At 35.9% G+C, this 19,167-nt stretch overlaps 1 protein-coding gene across 4 annotated transcripts in view; it reads right to left on the minus strand.

Moving 5' to 3' along the window:
• LOC129255714 (calcium-dependent secretion activator 1-like) overlaps nucleotides 1–11,394 on the minus strand; it is a 45,442-nt gene extending 34,048 nt beyond the window's left edge. For all 4 annotated transcript variants that reach the window (XM_064096781.1, XM_064096782.1, XM_064096780.1 and 1 more), the window contains exons 1-9: nucleotides 10,599–11,394; nucleotides 9,915–9,981; nucleotides 9,318–9,426; nucleotides 7,795–7,998; nucleotides 5,430–5,566; nucleotides 4,206–4,393; nucleotides 3,255–3,356; nucleotides 2,690–2,753; nucleotides 1,526–1,649 (exon numbers count right to left, since the gene is read on the minus strand). In XM_064096781.1, the coding sequence (XP_063952851.1) occupies nucleotides 1,526–1,649; nucleotides 2,690–2,753; nucleotides 3,255–3,356; nucleotides 4,206–4,393; nucleotides 5,430–5,566; nucleotides 7,795–7,998; nucleotides 9,318–9,426; nucleotides 9,915–9,981; nucleotides 10,599–10,684 (1,081 nt within the window). In that variant the 5' untranslated portion in view covers nucleotides 10,685–11,394. The remainder of the gene's footprint in view (nucleotides 1–1,525; nucleotides 1,650–2,689; nucleotides 2,754–3,254; nucleotides 3,357–4,205; nucleotides 4,394–5,429; nucleotides 5,567–7,794; nucleotides 7,999–9,317; nucleotides 9,427–9,914; nucleotides 9,982–10,598) is intronic.
• Nucleotides 11,395–19,167: the final 7,773 nt, after the last annotated feature.

Consider the following 19,167-nt stretch of genomic DNA (forward strand, 5'->3'; position numbering starts at 1 on the left):
TTTTCTAAACAGAGGGTCACTGAATCGGGTTTGACTGTACATGTATATCTTCATAGTATGTACACATAATGATACCCTTATTAGATGACTCATATTAATATTTGGGAGTTTGGTAGAAAATATGATAACAGTCTCAGTAGGGATAAGGAAAAAGTATCTTTCCACCATATATAAATATATTCTGTGGCAGCAATCCTGATAATTGAAAATCATGAAGAAATAACGAAATTTGCTAAAATATTTGTGTTAAAATACATATGTAGAATATATATATGCAAAGAATTATGAGTTTGAATTACAGATCCCATACACTCATTCATAAATATCATATGCAGATATGTTTTAAATAAGATAAAGTTTGCATAATTTCCTTTGATTCATTCATGACAATATTAATATAAAATTCAAACAAATAATTTTGAACAGTCCATGCAGAGAGATGATGTCATTCTTGTAATAAAGTTTGCCTTCTATAGACATTGCCTTCTATCATGTCATAAATAGGCATTTGTATTATTTAGAGAAAAAATTCAAATGCATTTTTGGTATATATATGTCATGCAATCATTCAAACAGCTAGCAACATACAGAAGTAATTGAGTGAAAATGACTATAATTTTATGAATTATTTAGTGCTCCTTTTAAATAAAACAAACACATAATATCCTCAATTTATAGCATATTTCTATTGAAAGGCCAAGTTAAACCTAATAAGTTCATTTGAATAAAATAAAATAAAATCAGACGTAAAAAATAGGGAAATCCTAACATTGAAAAGTTTGGCTTCATTTTGAAATTAAAAAAACCCTGATCATTTCACAACATGGGAGTATGTAAAAGTAAAGAAACTGATGGCAATAACAATATTCTATTATATTTTGTTAAATGAAATAGTCGAATCATTTTCTACTACAATGTCAAATGGCCATCATTATACCTCAATATTTTGTTTATCAATTATTACTGTACATACCCCCCAAAAAGACTCAATACTCATGAACATCTGTTTACCTTTTAATTCTTAAAGTTCCAAGAACTTTTTTTTTGGGGGGGAGGCAGTGAAGATCCTTTGCTCACACGTGCCTCACTTTATGGAATAGCCATCATGAAGAAATCAAAACTTGTATCTCTGTTGAATCTTTTAAAATTGGCTTAAAACCTTTCAATTATCTTCTCAATTCTCAATGCACCTTGATCACTCTTCGCAAGTTTCATTCTTCTCCTTCTCCTCATCATCATTATTATTATCAACATCCAATAAAGAACTTTTTCATATAAAATCTACAAAAAATATGAGAAAGAAAATATGAAAGAAATAGTGCCATTGCCATCAGTTTCTTCATTTGCATACTCCCATGCCGTGATAGAACTGTTTTTTTTTTAAATGAAGCAAAACTTTTAGATGTCAGTATTCCCTAATCATTATCAGTGAAAAAGCATATAGGTTTTATACCTATACAGTATTAAAAGGTATTTTTCTTCACAAAAACAAAAAACAAACTCCTGCTGATTGCCAAGCACTCACCTTCAATCTTAGTGTTTGCCGACACTCTCTCATAATTGACGAGAGCAGCCGCCTCCAAGCAGTTCTTGATTGTGGCGCGCACCTCCTCCTGTGGTACAGGCGTCACTATGTCCTTCATCAACACCTGAAAAGGATATCAACAACTTATGGCTTAAAATCTACAGTCTATGAAAACATTAGAAAGTAGGCATGGGGCTAGGATGCCAACTCTGTAGAAAGAATGGCAGTGTTTGAGGGATGAAAGAAATGATTTTGGGTGAAAAAATAATATTTTCAACTTTCTCTGATAGACATGTGTGTAATAAAATTTTGAGGAAAGAAAAAGTGGTTTTCTCTTAAAACCTGCAGTATTTTCATAGAAAGAAAGGAAAAAAATAGTCTAATGGGTATTGTAAGAAACCAGCAATGAATCGCAAATCTACTTGGTCTTTCAATATAAATCAGATGTCTTGCAATTAATTGCAAATTTACATTTGATTGCAGATGTGCTTCTTGCAACAGTGGGTGTAACCTTTTTTTACTACAGCTAAAACTGATCAATCAATCGCAAGAGAAATGTGAAATTACTTGCAAATATTTTTTCAACCTCCCCTAAGTATGACAAATTACTCACTTCACAGTGCTTCATGGAATATTTCATTTTGTATTTATACAATGAAAGATAAAATAAATTTATAATTTCATCTTGATATCACTTAAATGCCTTGGCTCATATTCTGATGTCTGGTTTAACTTCAGCCAAGGTCTAAATCGTTGCTAAAATTATGGGAAGCCAAAAATATCAAAGTTGTTTACATTGTATGTTTCTATCTTTACTGAGCTCAATCCTCATTGCTTTAAAGGTGAAGGAAGCCATATTAATTAATGTTCTCAAACAGTTAGCAGAGTTATTAATGATTTAAATGTCAATGAGTTGATAAATTAAACCTTTCATGTTAGAGATTTGTGTCCCCATTGGTTATCCATAGTTATACCACAAATACAGACCAAGGTTTATTTAAACCCGAGTTCAGAATACAGGCCCTTGACATCACATTTTTGATATCCACATTTATTAAATTTATATTATAATTTAAGCTTGGAATTTGTTTCATTCCATGAAAGTTGCAGTTAATGACAAGAAACTTTTATGAAGCATTCCCCAGGGAGTGGCGATGTACTCACTCTCTCCAGAAGAGATAGAGTGGCTTTCAGTGCCCCTTCAGGCCTTCCAAATGGAAAACAGTATCTGCAACGCAACAACAACAAAATTAGATATTAACCAAAATAACAAACAGATAAACTAATGAACACAAACAAATTTATACATATTTCCCCCCCCCCTATATCAGTTCATATAAGATAAGATTTAAAATTGTGTTTATATTCATATATCTCATCATTTCCCCCTATAATCTATTATGGCCTTAAATTTATCACAGATTTCATAACACTTCATATGACATTTGTTCAGTCATTATTCAGTTACTGTTGTTTTTGTAAGACTACAATTGACTTAATTTCAAGTTCTCCATTTCTAATTTTGAATACTGCATTGTACCATTATGTACACATAAGCCATACTTCTTATCTTTAGAAAAACATGTAAATACTTGCTAAAATAGATATATTTGCTTTAACTTTTAAGCACTGTACATTATAAATTTAGGAGATGAAATCAGCTGAGCACACAGGTGCAGGAATCTGTAGTAGTGAAATTTATAAGAAATTAAATTAAGAATGGCCTTACCTGAACTCTGTAATCTGATGTTCAAGGAGAATCCGAAGCCTTTCCTTGATCTCTTCAAACTTATCCCTCTCGTCAATGGTCACCGTGCCTATTCCATCGGGTCTGAAGAAAAACAAATATGTTAGCAGAAATAAGAGAGATAATAATAAATAGTAATAGTGCCTCCTACGAAGATATGATCTATTCCAATGCGCATTATCATTATTATCCAGCTTTAGCTTGAGCTACTGTTTCCAGTGCTGTGTGATTAATTCAAAGAAGTAATTTCTGCCAGGTAACCATTCCCCTCAACTGGGTTGAGTGCAGCACAATCTGGGAAAATTCTTGCTGAATGCCATGGTTGGGATTCGAAACCCACAACCTTCTGATTGAAAGATGAGAGTCAGAACCACTGGATGTCATCCTTTCAACCATGATGTCTCCATAGGTAAAGAAATTATAGGAAGAACCTCACGGTGAGAAAAATAGCAATGCTTAATCATTATGATATACTTTGGCAAGATACCTGCACAGTGCATCCTCATCCTTATCATTGTTTACCACCACCAGTATCATCAACATCATCACCATCTCAAACACCATCAGGATCATAATCAACACCATGACATCATCTTCTTCATCATCACCATCAACACCATCTTCCTCCTCCTCATCATCATCCTAATCATAATCATACTCAGCAGTAGCAGCAGCATCACCATGACCAAGACCACCATAATCACCATCAACATCATCTTCCTTATCATCATCATCCTAATCATAGAAGTAGCAGCAGCATCACCATGACCAAGGCTACCATCATCACTATCAACATCTTCCTCCTCATCATCAACATCCTAATCATAATCAGCAGCAGCAGCATCACCATGACCATGACCAAGACCACCACCACCATCATCATCATCATCATCATCATCATCATAATCATCATCATCATCATTCTTGCCTCACCTGTTCCCATGGACATGGGACGCACAGAAAGCAAAGCTGTAATGAATGAGAGTGGGATCAATCTTGGTGTTTTTCTCCGCCCTATCTAAGAGGTTGTTTAGGTAGCACAGATGCCTGTGGCACCCCCGGACTCCGTACCTTGCGCAGTACTCGTCCAGAACAAAGATCTGACCAGGACTAAACCATCCCTGTATGAAAAAATACAAATAAAAAGAAATATAGGAAACAGAAGTCAGAAAATGGTATAAACTTAGACAAACTGAAGCTTTGCGATATGCACTCATCAGAGAACAAGAGTGTCGCTAAGGCGAGCACATAATACCCCGCCTGTAACGCAGAAACTGGAGTCAAGCAAGAAAAGCGGAAGGTGGCAACTTCACCTCTGACTTCTGACCTCAAAATCAATAGAATTGCTGGGATCTATGCTAGTATCATACAAACCAAATTATATGAGCCTAGGTTAAGTTAAACTAAAGTTATCGCGTTTACAAGGACTTCAGAAGTGAAAGATGAAAACACGTCACTGTGACCTTGACCTTTTGACGTCAAAATCAATTGGCTTCCTGAGATCCATGCTCGTATCATACACACAAAATTATATGAGCCTAGGATAAGTTGAACTAAAGTTATCGCATTTACAAGGACTGCAAAAGGGCAAGATGAAAATATGTCACTGTGACCTTGACCTTTGACCTTTTGACTCCAAAATTAAAAGGCTTCCTGGGATCCATGCTAGTATTATACACACCAAATTATATGAGCTTAGGTTAAGTCAAACTGAAGTTATCGCGTTTACAAGGAAAAGTTAACGGACGGACGGACACCGAGCGTGATACCATAATACATCCCGTCTAGGACGGGCGTATAATAAAAATCACAATGAACAGAACGCTTGAACGAAAATAATATACAATAATGATTTCATGTATTTAATGATGCATTATTTCTATATTGTAGAGGTGTTGTGGCTCAGTGGATAAGTCTCCGGCCTTTGAACCACAAGGTCCGAGGTTCAAATCCCACCGCATCACTTGCGTCCCTTGGCAAGGCGTTTGTCTACATTTGGCACTCTCCACCCAGGTGTAGTAAATGAGTACCCGGTAGAAAGAAATTCCTTGAATGACTTCAGTCAGTAGGAAGGAACAGTGAAGCAAGACATAGTCAAGTGGAACATAGAATGAAGCTTTCGGTGTAAGAGAAACGATACCTTTAATTTCAACTTACCAGACACGAATAGGAATCGTTTAGCCTATGGTCCAGTGTTAGCTCCTGGAGCGTCTCAAAGAGAGAGGAATGTTCAAACTTGCATGGGTCACTGTGTATGAACTCATCCATACCATGTTTCCTGGCTCGGTCAGCATCTGAAATCAAAGGATAATACAAGTAAATTATGATGGTGCAGATAAACAACTATTATTTACATAAGGTGTTTTAACAATGCATGGGTCACTGTGTATAAACTCATCCATATCATGCTTCTTGGCTTGGACAGTATCTGAAATCAGTGGATACCGGTAATACAAATAAATCATAATGACGGTGTACAGAGTGTAGTGGATATTATCTACATAAGGTGTTTTAACTATGTGTCACTGTGCAAAAACTCATCCATACCATGGATCCTCTAGTCAAGTTTGACTTTTGTTGAAAACAAAATTTATTTCAAAGTAATCAGAATCATGCCTGGCTCAAGATGGTGAGATAACTTATCTTGCCATATCGTCATAATAATGTTATCATGTCAACATGACAAGATGCGTTATCTCGCCAAGCCGACTTATGAGAAGTTGTGCGTCAACATGGCAGGGTATGTTATTTTGTCAATCTACTTAGGGAAAAGTTATATGTCAACATTGCAAGATATGTTATCTTGCCATGCTGATGTATAAATAGTAGATAGTGAGATTTGAATTTATATTCACAGCCTGCATGTACAACATCCAGTTGGACACAATGCCAGGCTGCAGCGTGGCTGGCTACAGATCAACATCCACATGTGCAAGGCGTGGACATCAATTTATATGTCAACATGACGAGTTAATGTATCTTGCCACCAGATTACTTTGGTAAATGACCAAAATAGCTGACCTCTCAGTGATTGACCACTAGATTACTTTGGTAATTGAACACAGTAGCTGATCAATCAGTGATTGACCACTATATTACTTTAGTAATTGAACATAATAGCTGATCAATCAGTGATTGACCGCTAGATTGCCTTAGTAACAGACCACAATATCTAACTAGTAAGTGATTGACCACTAGATTACTTTGGATACTGAATACAGTTGCTGTCTAATAAGTGATTGACCATTAGATTACTGTAGTTACTGACCACAATAACCAACCAATCAGTGATTGAGCACTGGATTACCATAGTAACTGACCAGAGTGGCTGACTAATCAGTGATTGACCACTAGATTACTGTAGTAACTGACCACAGTAGATGACTAATCAGTTATTGACCACTAGATTACTGTAGTAACTGACCACAGTAGCTGACCAATCAGTGATTGACCACTAGATTACTGTAGTAACTGACCACAGTAGCTGACCAATCAGTGATTGACCACTAGATTACTGTAGTAACTGACCACAGTAGCTGACCAATCAGTGATTGACCACTAGATTACTGTAGTAACTGACCATAGTAGATGACTAATCAGTTATTGACCACTAGATTACTGTAGTTACTGACCACAGTAGCTGACCAATCAGTAATTGATCATTGGATTAGTGTAGTAACTGACCACAGTTGCTGACCAATTAATGATTGACCAATAAATTACTGTAGTAACTGACCATACTGATCAATGATTGACCACTGGGTTACTTTAGTATCTGACCACAGTAGCTGACCAATCAGAGAATGGGGAAAAAACAAGAATCAGGATTTGATCAGTGACTACCAAGTAATGACCAAAGTAAGTGATCATTACACCAATCGTTTATTGACCACAGCAATCAAACACAGTACTTGGCCAAGGAAAACAATCAGTCATGGATCTAGTCCTGACATTTATTGTTTTCTAAAATGCAAATTCTGTGTGCTTCGCTGTTCTAAACATACATGAAATATCCTGCGTTCTTCTTCTACATGTACATGTATGTTCTGAATATTACATTCTTGTTCTCCGGTGACTAGTTACAAATCATACAGGTAAAGTGATTGAGAATAGAGAAAATCTTATAAAAAATGATTTTCCATGCAGACAAAGCTTGGCAAAGACAAATACTGTGATCTGGTTTGATGGGTGGATTTTAAAATTTTGCAATGTTCTTGTTTTATATTGAATTTTGCTTTGATTTCCATAATTTTTCACTGTATACCTTGTAATCCTTTTATCTATCTATCTATCTGTCTGTCTGTCTGTCTGTCTGTCTGTCTGTCTGTCTGTCTGTCTGTCTGTCTGTCTATCTGTCTATCTATCTATCTATCTATCTATCTATCTATCTATCTATCTATCTATCTATCTATCTATCTATCTATCTATCTATCTATCTATCTATCTATCTATCTATCTATTTATCTATGTTTTTTGGGGGGTGGGGGCCTGATAAATTGTTCTTTTTTTTATAATTCCTTACCTCCTTGTTGCCTAGATATGATAGCATTTGAGCCCTTTCCACCGGCCAGCTGAGTAGGGGGTACAGGCTTGTGCGACTGGCCGGTAGCCCTGTAGATGGCCTGCACCCAGAATTGCCTGTCAACCTCCTCATCGCAGGCGAAGACGATGCTGTCGCCCTCTTTGACAGCACTGAAGAAGAAGCGTCCACCTTGGCATTCAAGTTCTGGAATAAGGAAGACAAAGAATGGGGTGCAATGGAGAGGGTTCATTAATAATGGAACTACCAGTAGGTTATTTTCAACTAGAATCGAATGCAAAGAGGCTTAATTGTAATTTGCACAACATGTAAATAAAAACTGAGTATTGTTATCACTGTTACTAATATTATCATTACATTTGAAAAAAATGCAACTGAAATTAAAAATATAAAATTCTTTTAGAATACATTAATGGAATAATAAGTCTATTTTCAGCTTATTATTTAACATCAATTTTGGGGGGAGATGGGCCACATCTGCATCAAATATTGGATATTCTATTTTTTTGAAAATTTTCTAACCTATCAATTGCCTTTCATAGATGCTTACAACTAACATTGCAGTCACATTTCCCCTATGATGCACATACATTGAGCTGAGACAGTCGTGCTTTTTTAAAATTCTATATGAATCAGCTCCGTAGAGCTGGTACAAATATTACTGAAATGGCTGCTTTTTTATTTGCCACACGACCATCATAGGGTAAATGTGACGCCATTATCCAGTCCTTATTTATTCATGTAAAATTTGCAAGAGATAAAATTCAACACTCTCTCCGAGATAAGCGTATAAACTATTTACTTAATACAACTTAGTTTTCTTATAATATACAACAATACTATTAAAATTACAAATTCCACAAATGAGAAATTACATCCATTGGAATACCACAGACATTAGAAACAAACAAATTTCTGGTTTAGACCATCTTGTCCGCATTCCAATGGAAGTAACGGAGGAGGGGGAAAATAATACAAATCTGTCAGCAAATCATATCTTACAAAAACAAAAATCATGAATTACAGCTTATGACAAAAAGATATGAACCAATTAAAAAAGTTAGAGATGCAATATGCAATGTTTTCATTATAAAAATCAATCGTACCAACTACAAACTTAAATAACATAAGATATTGATAGCTAGACCTAAAAATTGCTTGGTATTTAACAAATTTCTTTTGTACGATATTCTACAAATTAAATCTAGCATTATCTACTACTAATACAACACATGCTCATTACGCTAACATCAAGTGTAAGAAAATAATAACTACGGGATACCCTTTCTGAAGCGGTGTGCTTGTAGGCAGGATCCCAAAACGAAGAAAAAACAAACGGGGACCAAAATGAATAAAAAGAAAAAAAATAAAGGAAGCACATGATGATGACGATGATGATGATATTGGAGTATTATATCATAATTCTGTCTTTTGAACAACTACAGACACACCATGTAGATAAATAGCCAACGCTTTGACCCCCATAACTGGAGCATGACTTCTACCTGTGAGGGCGTCAGTGTAGTCGACCGTGAAGCCGTCGAGTTGCATCATTTCGTGAGGGTCGGCCTTCTTCTCTCGGTAGCTGCACATCGCGAATGTGTATTGACTCACCTGAAAGTTTAAACACGGGAAAGATCATTTGTAACGTTCACACAAAATGTATGGGAGGCTTCATGTTCATTGTCTGTATCATTTGTAAATCGTGTGAAAAATATGATTAAAGACGCCATGAACCAGCATACTTGTTAAGAAACACCTACAGAACTCATCTTTTCAATCTGGTCCAGTTCCAACCTCATAATGCAACATTTTGAGCAGCGTAATATTTTAATATAAGTGAATTTGAATGACAAAACATTCATTCCCTACTAAATGCATTCATACTGCAATAATGATATTAACAGCAGCAAATCATGTACCCTTTTAGTTTCCCTGCACCCAAATATTTTTTTGTAGTTTTCAATATGTTTTTTTTTTCATTGTTTGACAAATCTTTACACACTAAACAAAGACAAATAATGAAAGCAACTTAATCGTTTTGAAATAGGGATTTCAACAATACAATAATTATTTCTCCTTCAAAAAAAGTAAGAACTTACTTGAACAAGGACAAAAAATCTCTTCTTCCACTTCTTCCAGACTGTCTTTCCAAGACAATACATCCACCTGTAATACAGATATGAGAGAACTATTATTAATTTCCTTCCTTCTATTAAGGGGAAGTCTACCCAAATCAAAATTTTACCGGAATAAAAAAAAGGAAATATCAAACAAACATAAAACTAAAAATGTCATCAAATCGAATGTAAAATAAGAAAGTTAGATTTCATTTACAGCTTTGCTTTATTTCGCAAAACAATTGTATGCACATCCTGGTCGGCATGCGAGTGATGAGGGAAACCATGGCATCACCCAACCGCCATTTCTTTTGTATTTCACTTGAAAGGGGGAGTTCACCCTGGCGTGAAGTTTGTTTGAATGAAAGCAGAAAAACATCAGAAACATATACATGTACATGTACATGAAGATTTTGTGAAAATGCATCATAGATAAACTGATATCGATATTCAAAGTTTTGGTTTTGTAACATATCATGAAATTACCCATTGGTAATTAATTTATCCCTATGAGATGGCTTCTAACTTTCTATCGATTGGCTGCTATACTTACAAGCATACGCACATAATTGCTTTCTGCATTTGATAACGGCTTAAGGCATACAGTACTGATGATGCATCAAGTCCGTATGAAAGTCTAAGAAATATATGTGACTAATGAATTACCCGCAATGTTTCATGTTTTGAGGTTTGTCCATGCGGATGGCTAGTCTGATCTTGATTGGGTTAGGCACTTGTTTTGCTGGCGACATGGTATGCCACTCAGGGGTCTTTGGACTGTTGGGCGTCGGCTTGATGATTACCTAGAAGAGAACAGAGAAAAAGAACATATTTTACTCCCTTTTCAAAGTATATTTAAAGGAGACATAGGAGCAGTTCTACAGGAGGCAAGGGTGACTACACCCACCCCCTTGATGTTTCAAGTTGTGATGATAAAAAGCAAAATGGAATCAATTTTTTTTGGGGGAAAGAAAATTCAACAAAGTGTCAATTTTTCATTTGGTACCCCAGGTTACCAAATGGTGCATCATTTTCTCTATTTTATCAGTCTTAATCATTCCAAAACAGCAGTCCACTGAGAATATATTGGTCACCTGTGTGGTTCAATTGGTCTTCTATCTACTTGAGATATGAACTTACTGCAAGGGAGCATTTCATGCAGTATATTGTCAGTGATGTTCAGTGAAAATTGCTAAAAGCTATTGAAATCCTTGCATCTGATTGGCTAAGAGCAGATTGGTTTGTAAAAATGACCAAGAGAATGCGTAATGAAATGCAACCCTGGTGGGTGTTGCATAAAGCTGTTGGTAACATACGAGTGACTTTACGAACGACTGGTTATCCTCTCTGGTGGTAAATTATGTACACCGTATTTTCATTGGTGTTGATTTAGTTCCTAAGAAAGGGTCACCAGACATTCGTAGAGTAGCTAGTAATTTATGAACAGCTTTATGAAACACCCAACTGATGATTCAGCTACATGTTCAAGCGGCGGGCTCAATGATTCTTGTATTCAGAGGCGGTGCCAGGGTATTTTTATTTGAGCGGGGGGGCAGGGGGCGTGGACACAAGACAACTTACAGGTGACAAATTAAGTTTTCTAAATTGAATTATAGGGATGCAATAGTGCTACATAGCCAAGACATACTGAACATTAATTTCACTCTTCTTTCTTCTTTTCTCTCCCTCTTTCATTATTTTATTTACTTATCGCAAAGGATGTTGAATGGAGGCCCCGTGTAGAGGAGAGTCACCACATTTGCATGTTAAGAACCCAATGTACTATTTGTTTTAGAGTAGGGGGCAACCCGAGTGGTCCATCTACATTCCCCTAACCAGCTCTATCCCGGGAGGAGAGACCTGCGGGTCAAAGTGATTCAGTTCGCTTTTCGCCTCCCGGGTACAGGTGATGCCAAACAAATAATCTTATACATGAATACTCTAAACCCGATCGGTTGAACCGTATCTCCTCCTAGGATCCGCCACGCCCGGGCTTCAAAATCGCACCGCCTGTCGGGCCTTCCACTCTTCACAAAAATTGCCGTAGACCTGCGTGTTGTAGCCCGACATTCAACCATTACAGACGACAGACGCGTCACGTTGGTCGTCTCGCTCCGAACGCCGCGTTCTGATTGGTCAGCCAGCAGCGGCCGGGTACGTGATATGATTTTGGTATTGGCGTGGGGCTCTTTCGATCGTGAAAAAGAGGAGTTTGATGTACGTGTTTACTGATGTGAACAAGTAACGTGTACACTTACGGAGAGGTTGCTAAGCAAGAAGTAAGAAGACGTAAAAAGTAAGGTAAGATTGCATTTTATTTTATTGAAAATATGGCAGTCAACTTCATTGAATTTGCACAGAAATGTACAGTTGACGAGAGCGGTACGTATAAGTTACATCTTCCGCTCCATACACTGTGTGTCAGTGTGACACTCGCTAAAAAAAACATGGCGAGATCTTTGATTTGAATCATATTTTGGCATTCTGTCACAACTGAAATGCACTTTGGCACCGGGCGATTTTCGCCAATTAATTTTGGCACAATATAATAATTTTATTCCCAAATATCTAATCAATCCATAACCTGAATTTCAGCCACATCGGGCATCGGAAACGAGTGTATTTCGGCTTTGATCTCGACGTCTTCGTTTGAATTCTCAGTTGGACTTCGCCGTAGTTGCGATATGGACTGAAGTTAGCAATCATAATAATGTGAACCTTCCTCGCGAAGGATGAGGCAGTTTGCGCTGCACCGCCTGTGTGTCCGCGCGGCAGGTTTTCTGTCTTTCATTCTTTCTATCTTAATTTGCTTTGCTTGCTTCATTTCTTTCATTCCTTCTTTGATTCTTTTGTTCTTTGTTTTTTCCCCATTGCTTTCATACTTTTTTTATTTTAATTTTTTACCCTTTGACTCCTTTCACTTTGTTCTTTCTTTTTTCCCTTTTATTTATCCTTTCTTTACCTTTCATTTCTTCTTCTTTCTTTTCTTTTGTCCTTCCCCTCCTTTATTTTCTTTCTTTAATCCTTTTTTTTGTGATAAAGGGGACAAAAACAATAATAATAAATATAAAAAAAACTAGCGTCTTTTTAAAATATTTTCTTCCTTCTATACTTTTTGGGACCTATAGAAATAAAAAACAGTAAAAAAAATAAAATTAAAAAAATAAAAGGCGGGGGCGATAAAATGAATATCAGCTAATGCAATGAAATACGTTGAACAAGTAAATAAAAGGGTTAATGTAAATCCTCCAAAACCAAATACTTTTTAAACTTTGATTTGAATCATGTGTAGAATTTAAAGTGAACGTGAAATGAGATTTTGGCATTCTGTCACAACTGAAATGCACTTTCGCACCGGGCAATTTTCGCCAATTAATTTTGGCACAATATAATAATTTTCGCACCCTTCTAAAATGTTCTCTTTAAGAATTAAAATGTTTATTTCTTTCCCTATCTTGAATACACCTGTCAATCTACAACAAATTCTATTTAACTTAATCACACCCCAAAACCCGTGGAATTTCCACGGGCTCTGCTAGTAATAATAATGATCTTCTATTCACAGGAACTTGAAAAATCATAGGGGTAGGGCGGTCACCCCCATACCCCCTGTGCGGCATTGCGCCTGCTTGTATTATTGTGAGTTTGTAAAATGGCAACTGGCTGCAATAATCATAATGAAACAGACTATGTGCAAAATGATGTGTAACCTTCAGCAAATCAATACAATGAATAGGGTAATAACAATGACAACTGTGGGTGCATGCAGGCCTGGAAAATATGCATGAAGCAAAATAAGTACCGTACATACGTTCAGCACAATATATATACATTACACGTATGCAATATACCTTCTAGTTCTATTCCTTCAATTAATCAACCCAGTAACCCGAGCCCTGTTACACAACAATTTCTGTCCAAAAAAAAATTTCTTACAGTGCGATTCGGATTGGTCGACGGGTACATTGACCAATATGCATGTACATGTACATGTACATGTACTGTCTGGAAATCTGATGGGCCATTCCAGTGGTGGTCCTAGCTGGGTTAAATATAATACCATTTTACGAACCATTATTGTTTTTCATCATACACTTTACATGTTACCCCTCACCAATGACTGAAAGACATGTATACAAACTAGAAAGTGTCAGCATTACAAGACTACACTACACTATGCATGTTCATGCTGCTGGTTTCTAGCCATGTACATTACCAAGTATAAAGATAAACTCATTCTTTTTTCATAATTAATAAAGGCTTTCAGTGATAATGATTCATTGTATGTTGGTGAGTAGGGTAAGAAGACCAACAATCAATTTGTGCATGCTCAGTGGATATGGCAATGAGATCAATAGAAGCTAAGCTAATTAATGAGCAGCAAACCCTCTATTCTAACGGAGCAATATATGTACTGAATGATCACAAAGGTACTACATTGTCATACATTTTACATACACCCGGGAAATTGAAAGAAAAGTTGACACTTGCCAAACATCATACAATTTACCAGTTGTATCTTATAAAATATTTGTGCTATCATGACAAATTTGATATTAAACAAATGAGTATGTCATGCCCCTTCATCACATTGCTTTGTCATCAGGAGCTAAAAAATATTATGGTGTCATTTCCCCCAAAAAATCTTCATATTTTAGACAAATTAAAAATAAAAAATTGACAAAAACATTTCATATTTGTGCTATTACTTCTCAACACAAACATGTCAGATTACACTTCTTTGGTCAGTGGTGACATATCATGATAGAAAATATAATATAAATCTTAGATTTGACATTTATATTTCTATGAAATGATAATAACAATAGAATACACTTAGCACGAATATTAATTTTTTTCTTCAGAGAAAATTCCACCTGAAATATACTTTAATCCCAACGGCATCCCAACTATGTGAAAGAGCTTAATACGCTCTTTTATTTGATACCAAATTAGTCATGGTAGTAATTTATATTTCTGAAGATATACATGTAGTAAATTTTATGAAGTTTGGCAAGCGAACACATTTCACTGAATTCCATGGGTGTATGTAAACTTTTGGCCTCAACTGTACATGTACATAGGGAGCAAGGGGAGATTAATTGGATTTTTATCACTGTCACTATGTATTCAATCTATCAATACATGAAATTTGTAGTCGCAGATATGTAAATTTACATATATTCCTTTGTTTGTTTGTTGTTTCTTTGGGGGGGGGGGATTTTTAATTATGATATTGGGAATTTCCTTTTTAAAATATTGTAGAATTGCAATTATAACAACTGCCATTAGGTTGCTCCATTCCCTGCTTTTATCTTTTCTGAATAATACAATAAACACATTCCTGATCCACTTATAATAATTATTTATTTACCCAGGGTAGCTATTTCAGCTTTTGTTCTCCCATCAGATCCTGCATAATATAATGTTATAATGTTATAATCACCCTTCTCCATTCTAATTGTATGCATGATATTGTGCTTTGTGGAGATAATACCTTCTGCGAGTGAACCAATAACAAATAGATCCTCCTTGAACAAAGGTCGAATACCCTTATGCACTGACATCACCATCCCACCATCTTAGAGGCTGTAGCCATTGCCTTTCATGCATTGGTGATCTCCGTTTACACATATTCCTACATCCTCTAAGGGATGGCGGTATGAGATCATGACGTCATATGCATAAAAGCCTTTAAGCAGATGACCATCATCAAGCAAGGCCATAGCAATTCAATGGTAAAGCTAGGCACTCTGAAACATGATTAATATTCCACTTTCAAATAGGTAATGAGCAATACCACTTAAAGTGAAACAGATCCATCAAAATACAGAACTTGTATAGATTCAATGGATATGTCAAATTAACTTATATATTTCTTTGATGATTTAATATGGAAAATGGACACGATATTCGCAATTGGGAGCGATTCATCATGAAAATGTACTCGTCTTATAATTACAAAAGCGATTAAAAACAAAGTTGTGTCCCACCTACTTGCAAAAATAACTTGAAATATCGTGATCTATGTTGCTAAACAACAGAAGTGTATCCACAAATTCGAAAATTCAATGATCTTTTCTACCTTAATTCATTAAGCAAAATAATCACTGTTGGTGAAGGTGATCATTGATGGGCAAAATATCACTTTTGAGGCAAGCTTGGAAGTAGCTATCTTTCTGAAGCGAAGCTGAAGAAAGGTAGCTAGTACATCCAGCTTGCACAGAAAGTGATAGTTTGCATCATCACCTGAAATCAAGAGGTGATTATATGCTTTATATTCCATACCATAAACCACTATAAAGAAAGAAAGTGATATTCATATGTCTTAATATGACTTATAAATTACATATATCAAGTTTTTATCTATTCAAGATACTATCCCTACTGGTGGCCCAATAAATAACATTTTATCACAATTTTATAGCAAGTTTGATGTTCAGTATTGCCCATTCATCATTCATGGGTCTGCGGTCAAGTAGCCTCATGGTGATATTAGATACATCAATCTCACTGAGGCGTACAACCCTCATAATCCTGTGATGCACAATGAGTCACAAACACCAAAGTAATTACCAATAATAAAGCCATTATTCCTGCAAAAAAGGCAGACATTTTCTGACCAATGTCCACTTTGACCATGGTCTGTTAGTTTATGAATAATTAGAATAGCTTAGCCACATGACTGACCATTTTGATCCATTTCCTTCGCACGATTCATACGCGACTAACTGCAGATTGTGACTCACTAATTGCCAAATCAATTAGCACACCCAATATTTTCAATAAATGCATGGATCTATTAGTGCGGTGGATTTCTGTCATGGCTGTCAAGCTCTTAGCAACATGCTGGGTTTCAAGGCATGCCTGATAGGGAAGGTAAATGTCAGAGGTGTTGTTTGCTTTTCTATGAATGGAGCTTGGCACGCCTCTTCTCTTTTTACTCTCGGTCATGTTTTCTCTTTCAATCAAAGGTCCATTTGTTGTGTAACTATAAAATAAGCCATGGTTTGACTACATCGTCAGCAGTCATTAAAACCGTCGTATCACACATACAACAGTGCAAACCCATTTCAGAAAAAAATCAACTTCAAAGTTTATTATTATTTCCACACTTGGTTCCCCAGCATTTAACATTTTCACTGCTGGTAAAAATACATGGTTGGAAAGACCAAGAGAATCGTTTGACATTAGTATCTTTATTTTTACACAAAACCAAAATCAGAGAAAATATCGCAAAAGAGCTACATACAGTACTTGTAATTTCGGTTTTAGCAGTATAGATTTCCCCTATACAAAAATGCCATAGGGCATACAACTACCCTGACGGCGACTTGAATATGCATGACCAAGCAAAATGTTGTATCGCTCTTTCACGTGTGAAGCCAATGCAGTGCAGATATCACGATTTGGCCATTATTTCCTTTGGTACGGTACACACTTCAAATGGGATTTGCGCATTTTATCGAAAAATTTGCATTGCCATGAAAATTCCCACATATCTAAAATAAATTGCTGCCTAGAATTTTTCTGCCAATTTTTAACCAAAATTGACTGATGCACGGGTTCAGATGAATGCTGACGACATGTTCCATTCATTTTTCAACGTTTCACTGGATATGACACTAAATACAGTACAGTAGTAAATTTGAATACTTTCATAAATTATTTGAAAATAAAACTTCTTCTTTGGTATGATGAAATGAACTGTATTTGTTATTTACTGGCATGCTGTCATTTTGTTGCTACAGAGCTTATCATACACAGGTTTCTTATTTACTGTTGAGTTGGCCACTGCCCAGTTTAGTTCTTTTATTCTTTGTACTTTTGGTTTGTGTTTTGTTATTGTAATCATCACATGCATCAAAAAAGAACTTAAAAAAATGTATTTGTTAAAAAGAAACCTCGTTTCGAAGCATTTTGCTTCTAAGGTTTCCTCTATATCTGTCCAAATTTAACTATTACAGTAAAGTTTGTAATGTCACAGATTTATGGAAATGTCATACTTCAATCTTTGTGAAACATCCCCAGGGCTCCGTCTTACTAAGAGTTGTGATTAAGTCAATGAAATCTCAACTATGGAAAGCCAGCGAATCCAACATCTTGAATGCACATGCCCATTCAAAGTATTTTGTCAATTATTTATTTTTTAGATATTATTAGGGAGATATTTATCCTTTTCCTGTGTCTATTCATAGATTACTGACAATGAAATTGTAACATCTTTATTTTCTGTGAAGTCTTAAAAGATGGTGTACTAAGGATATTCTAGGGAGGAGGATCTGAGAGGAGGATCTATATACAGCATAAACAGACCACGCCGCCTGCACACATCACAACATATGACTCAGAGCTCATTTCAGCTGTAGCCAAAGGGAAAACATACTGATTCTATCAATAATGAATATAAGAGTTGAGTAAGAGAATGGGAAGGGGGTGTGGGGCAGTGGTTTTCAGCTGTAGACTGAGGGGGGAGGGGGCACTAATTCTCTCTGTAATGATTATAAAGGAGTCGTGTTGGGGATGGGAGGGGTGTGGAATGGTTTTCAGCTGTAGCCCAGAGGGAGGGTACTGATTCTTCATAATGGGATGAGGATGGGATGTGGTGTGAAGTGATCTTCAGCTGTAGCATGAAATCTCTTTAAAAATTATATATTAGTTACAATAAGTTATATAAGTTACAATGTTTATATTAAAAAAATCAATATTTTTTATCTTAATGTGAAAAAATTGTTATCTCAGGAAGATGTGAACGCATTAGAAGACATAATTTTTACTGTGTAACTGAAATTTGGCTCTGTATCAATTTTAGTGCGATCATTTTTTTCAATTAATTGTTTCAAGACATTTCACGTAGTTGCCCCCAAAATAATATTGCTCATAAACAGCCCTGTAGTTGTTGTGGCAAATCGTTAATCACAAGCTTGGAAGATGAAGACAATGTGAAACAAACATAAGAGTTACTTTTAACCTATTAAAATCAATTGTCTATACTGTAGATAATAAGCAAACAATCTTTGATACCAACACTATTTGACTACTTTTATCAAAATTCATTGTAATTTTGAACTTTTGAGTGATATTATGAAAAAGTCCTCAAGCAACATTAATCTCAGTAAGATGTGAACAGAGCCAAAGAACATGAGCACTTGCACAACATACCACTACTACACTACACATCGGACGCATCAGAGATTGAATCAACAATGGTACGCCACGCTTAATTTTTAGTCAA

This window comes from Lytechinus pictus, chromosome 3 (genome assembly GCF_037042905.1).
Source record: "Lytechinus pictus isolate F3 Inbred chromosome 3, Lp3.0, whole genome shotgun sequence".
NCBI lineage: Eukaryota > Metazoa > Echinodermata > Echinoidea > Temnopleuroida > Toxopneustidae > Lytechinus > Lytechinus pictus.